At 42.1% G+C, this 6,103-nt stretch overlaps 1 protein-coding gene across 1 annotated transcript; it reads left to right on the forward strand.

Moving 5' to 3' along the window:
• The first annotated feature begins 1,357 nt into the window (after positions 1 to 1,357).
• Positions 1,358 to 4,702, forward strand: LOC139954544 (monocarboxylate transporter 12-like). The gene is made up of 5 exons (XM_071954390.1): positions 1,358 to 1,584; positions 2,361 to 2,608; positions 2,815 to 2,961; positions 3,298 to 4,161; positions 4,572 to 4,702. The coding sequence occupies exons 2-5, from the start codon at positions 2,398 to 2,400 to the stop codon at positions 4,700 to 4,702; spliced, it is 1,353 nt and encodes a 450-aa protein (XP_071810491.1). The 5' UTR covers positions 1,358 to 1,584; positions 2,361 to 2,397.
• The last annotated feature ends 1,401 nt before the right edge of the window (positions 4,703 to 6,103 follow it).

Below are 6,103 nucleotides of genomic sequence, written 5' to 3' on the forward strand. Positions count from 1 at the left end.
ATGTTGCGTTGTTTACGTTCTCATAATCTACCTGTGAACGATCTATTGTCAATTTACAAGGGTTATGTTAGACCTGTCCTAGACTACTGTGTTCCTTTGTTCAATGGTAATCTAACTAAAGAGCAAGTCAACAAATTGGAATGTATTCAAAAAAGGGTGTGTCGGATAATTTTTGGTAAGAACTATTCTACTTATAGTGAAGCTTTAAATGTGTGCAAACTTGAAACCCTTGAAAACCGTAAAACCGGAGAGACAAACTGTGTAGCGATTTTGCTTATTCAATCGAATCCCATCACATGTGTAGAAATTGGCTACCTCCCCATAGAAACTGTCAGATCAATTTAAGACACACCAACAAAGATGACCCACCCAGATAAAAAACAGTTCGCTTAAAACAGAGTGCAATTCCTCAAATCGTCAGTCTGTTAAATGCCTTTTAATATAATTATGTGTGTTTAAGTATGATTGTGCCTACTGGTTTTTATTTAGATGTATTTTTTTTAAACATATTATGATGCTGACATGTGCAATTCAGTTTTTAACTGCGAGACATGTTTTAATAAACCATTTTTGAATTGAATTGAATTGAATTGAATTGAATTGTTGTGCGTGTTAATGTACAACTGACTTGTTAGAATCTTTGACTGTAAACTTTAGCAAGCGTTACGGTGAACGCAAACAGCCATTGTCGGTGCTTAAGCATGGTTGCGCCACACTTGAAAACAACTCACGTCACGTAAAGTGCACTAACTATTCCGGAACAATTTTTTTTTTTAATACTCAGAAGTTTTACAGCTTTTCACAGTAAAGACTAAAGAGACAACATTGCCATAGACTCCTACACTTGTTACCTAGTGTAAGGGAACATGGGGTAGACTTGGTGAAGTGTACTGCACTTACTGGTCACTGACTCGAGGGTGTTCCGCCACACTGTGCTCAATTTGCAATGGGTTTTATCAGGACCTGGCACTTTCATCTCCCCCCTTAAAACAAAATAAGCTCCATGAACCACCTCTTATTTACACGTGTGTAAATTTCGAAACGTCAAAGCATCGTAACACCACCTTTTCAGGGTTTGGTTCATCCAAAATATGATATGGAAGTCAACAACTCAAACGTCTTTAGTTTGTTCTCCCCTTTCTATTTGACACTCTTTAGCACAGATTAAAATCTGTATGGTGTAGAATATTGGGCCAACACGCACTGTTGCATCACCATAAATGCAACTCCATGGTAACTTGCAACACAATGAAACGTTGCACACAGTTTGTGAAGAAGTGGCCTTGATAGCCTAAACCAATGCTTTTGAGGAACTGTTTTCGTTGTTATTTGTTTTCGCACTACTCCGCGAGCTACCTTCCCGCTCGAGCTGTGTGTGCATTATGTATGGCATTGCTTAGTGTAAAACTGGCCTGTCTTTGCATAGGCTGGAAAAAAAACCTGTTTCTTCATTCTATATAATCAAATTTAGCAACTGAACCAGTTTCTGGCCGAAAATAACATTTACATCAATACGACGTACGATTGTCGTTATCGTTAAGCTGATTTATTATACAGCTTTGATCTGTTTATCCCAGCAGGCAGGTAAGTTGGTTCATCCATGGTTCATCATACGTCTTAATCTAGTTTGTACAGTATACATCATAAATTGGTTGAATCGACGGCAATTGGGTTCATATTTCAGTGTAAACACACACAACGTTGTGTACATCTTTTACCATGGTGTTATTTCGAGTGTGGTGAGTGCAACAGGCAACATTGATGGTCAACCTGTATTGTCTTTCTTTATAAGAGACCATTCCAACTCACTGGTTTTATTTTATAAATTTTAATAAAGGTAACAATTCGTCGCTGTTACCACGAAGCGATCTGTAAACTCGTATCGTCGAAGTTAAAGGTGCCCCTCAATAAACAGGGCAATTATAAACGTTATGCATACATCATAGAGCAAGGTCCTCGCTCTATGCATACATCCAACAGTAATGGAGTCACTGGCAATGCAGTCTCCTGGCTGGTGTAAGAAAATCGTGTGACCAAAAACATTTCAGGTTGCAAGACCGAGCTTTGCCCTACGTTCATTTTAGATATACGTCTGTACCTTGCGTTGACTTGTGGGACAGACCTAAACTTCTTTCTCCCACAAAAAAAAACCTTCCAAAACAAAACATCAAACCAGCGCGAAATTCCACAGAACTGGTCAAGCCAATGAGAGTGCTTATAACATTAAACAATATTGTGTTGTTTTTCTAGTAAACTTTTATTCTAATTCTGGAAAGCACAGTGTTGTGTTTTGTGTTTAGATAACGCACTTCTATAGGGACTGTAGTTATGATACCACTTCTTTTTCTCTTTTGGAACAGGGGTGTCATTTATAATTGAGCAACTCGGCTGTGCGTTATGTCTTCTAAACGAAGACCAGTACATCACCAGGACAAGGATCCTTGGGGTTGGGTCGTTGTGGGCGCAGCATTTGTCGCTACACTCATCACGTTCGGAAATCTTAAGTCTTTGGGTGTGCTCCTCCTAGCCATGCAGAATGACTTCGATAGTGACGTGTGGATAATTGGTTGGATGGCTGTCCTGTATAACTCAGTTAGTTACATCTCCGGTAAGACACTTACAGACCTTTATCCATATAACATTTGTATCTGGATGGCAACTTTTTTGCGAAGCAAATATAGTAACACGTGCCTTGTACATTTAAACCTTGTGTAGAAATGTGTGTTAAACATTCCGCCCCATAGTGCAAGACTTGAACAGCTCTCTTTGAATTTTGGTAATTGGTTACAAGGTGTGTTTTGTCTTTGGATGCAGGTCCTTTTATTGCCGGCATAGATCGTCTCGTTAGCAGCAGACGCTGTGTTGTTATCGTCGGTGGAGTACTGGGGTCAGCTGGATTCATCATCGGCTCGCAGTCGACTACAGTGTTACAGTTAATACTTTCTCTTGTCATTCTATCAGGTAGTAATATTTATTGCTCCATGGTAATATACATTATAAACTTATACTGATGGCCACCGTCTTATAATGTTAAGGCTTCATTCTCAAAGGGCCGAGGTGAAGATTTGAGGTCCGTTTAAACCATCTTCCTGTGTTTTTTATTTTTGTTTGGTTTAAACAACAATGACAACGACACCCGCAACGACAACAGCATCAACAGTATCAGTTGTAACTAACGCCTAACCCACTTAGCAATCATGTCGCAACGAATAGAGTTGGTACGTGGTCCGATTTTTTTATCTATGAGTGGTTATTATGACACGTGGAGCTAATATATGAGTTGTCTTCTTGTTACAGGTGCTGGTAAAGCTTTGAGTTTTTTCCCCTTCTTTGGTGTTCTGGCGTGCTACTTCAGTGATAACTATTCCGTTGCTATTGCAATAGCATCATCAAGTATACCAATCTCGATGATTGTGTATGGTCCCCTGACACAGATACTTCTGGATACATACGGCTGGCGTGGAACCATGCTAATAATGGGTGGTATTACTTTCAACCTTGTAGTTTGTGGTGCATTGCTTAAAACTCCTGCAGTAGCATCGCAAACATGTACAGAACAGTACCAAAAGGTACCAGACGATGCAGCAGACGGGGAAGACATTTCAACGGAGGGAGAAAACATTCCTTCTTCCAAATCTCACAAGGGAAAGTGCGTGACGCTGAAGGAGAACATCCAGCGTTTCCTTACATCCATGGACTTTGAAATAATGAAAAACAAAAGATTCTTATTTATGACCGCGTCAATGAGCTGCGTTGACTTTTGCTTCAATGGGTGGATAGTGTATATGGTGTCACACGGTATATTCCAGGGGCTGAGCAGTAACCAAGCTTCCCTGTTACCAACATCATTCGGGATTGGATACATCCTCGGCAAGTTCATGGAACCTTTGTTTGATCACACCCGATTCAAGCTTTCTACATGCACATGGGTTTATCTTGGCTGCATCCTCATGTTTGCCTCATATCTCACCGAAGCTTTCATGACAATGTTCCCTGTGCAGATGATCGTCACATGTTTCATTGGAATGGGGCATGGTATTGTATCGCAGTCAAATGACGTCATTGTGCGGTTTTTAACGTCAGGTGACCGGATCGTAGCTGTGGTCTGCTGGCAGGCGCTGATAGGAGGAGTTTGTGGGATGGGAAGTGGATTGCTAACAGGTTGGTATTTTTGCGTAGTACATAGGTTTGCAACTTTTATGTGAGATATCGAAAGAGGTGTTTACTCGCCTCGAAGATTTCCTATCTCGCGAGTTCACTTACTCGCCTCTGTGACTGTGATTATGAGAATATTGCACACAGAATAATAATTCAGTTACTAAAGACGACAAAACTAATCCTAACCAGTATGTGAAATAAGTGGTTAGCTCGCACGGATTAGAACCCGTCACCTTCTATTTGCCAGTCCTGAAGCTAATTACCAGTTTATCAAAGCGACGTCTAGGAACACAGTTCGAAGTTCTGAATGATGGGGACTTTTTAACACACCCCTTACAGTGGACGAATGAACACTGATGAGAATTGACAATCACAATATTACTATAACCTATCTCATCGTTGTTTGCTTTCAGGGTTGACTTTCGAATGGACAGGAAGTTTTCAAGCGGCTCTCATTATGTACAGTGGCATCATGCTGATTTCGATCCCATTATTTATCATATATGATATAATAACAAGACATGAACAAGACAGGGTTAAATAAAATGCCGAGGGTGGATATAAGGCGTCATTTGATGCTCTCCTTCAAGAAGACTTCTTAATTTCATCCACACGGTGAGACTTCGTAAGAAATGTAATTGTATTCAACATGAACGCACATGTAATGGACGGATTTGGGGAATGGCATCATCATTATCTTTAGCTATCTACCTAACTGGGACCAGTGGGATTGACAACCTTAGGCCTCTTCGCAAATACCCTTTGCGCAAGTGCTAACTGATGATTTCAGATGCTGGTCTAGGTAGCGATCAAACTTGATTCTAGCTAAACCAGCATGCACCTCAGTCCATGCCTAACGTGCGCGTACCAAGTATTTGGGATAGGCATCACGCCCTCTATCGGATGTGAGTAAACTGGTCCCTAGCCTGGGGCTAGACTGGGCCCCTGTCTTTATCCGCAAGGATAAAGACAGGTACCAGCTATTCAGATCCAGTGATTCTATTGGGTATAATGATACCATTGGATAAATGCAGTGACTGAAAGCTACCGTAGCTGGGTTTGTTTTGATTGGTCTGAGGTCACCTCGGTTGGCCAATCAAAACGCAGATATGGAAAGCTTACTTTCGGTCGTCCGCACGTGTGTGTCCACGTGTGTGGTAGTATGCATACAGTACATGCATGGTGGATACGGTACTTGCTTGGTAATGTTGGTGTAGAATTTGTGCGTATGAGAGGTCAAAGGTCAAACCACACACCGGTTTTTGGCCGTCTCTGGCGTTATTCACGAGCCTCGAAGAATGTCGTCAGACGTTCAGGCTAGCCTGGGATGCGTTTTGGCGGCGGTAACCAAAAACTGTTTCGGTTGTTGGTCGTTGGTTCTGCTCTTCAGACTGAACGATAACCGAGTTGTGAGCTCGGTTACCGTTTTGGTTTATGACGTCAGAAACAATTATTGGTTACAGCCGCCAAAACGCACCACTGAACGTCTGACGTCATTCTTCGAGCCTCGGAATAACGCCAGAGATTTCTTTAGCCCACGTTTATAACTATTAACCTTTGACCTGCGCATTAAGTGGTCAGACTTCATCACAAATGAAAGGCTGGCTGAACTGATTGGTGGACGGTGGTGTCTCACGAGTGATGAGGTCCTAATAGAGCGGAAGGCGAAATGGTGCGCTCATGTGATGAGACAGGGAGGCCTACCCAGCGCAGCTATAGATGGTTTGCCTACAAGCACAATTCGAGGCAGAGGCCGCCCTAAGCTGCGCTGGATAGACAACGTCACAAAGTGGAGTGGAAGAAGCGTCAAAGAACTGAGACGAGCAGCGATTGAAAGACACCAGGTGATGGCGGCAACTCCAAGAGTGCGCCCCCATTACAACCTGAGGTCGAGGCGGCCACGGACGCAAGTCTATGCCGAATGATGATGCTGCATCATTTCACA

This window comes from Asterias amurensis, chromosome 2, assembly GCF_032118995.1.
Source record: "Asterias amurensis chromosome 2, ASM3211899v1".
NCBI classification, from domain to species: Eukaryota; Metazoa; Echinodermata; class Asteroidea; order Forcipulatida; family Asteriidae; genus Asterias; species Asterias amurensis.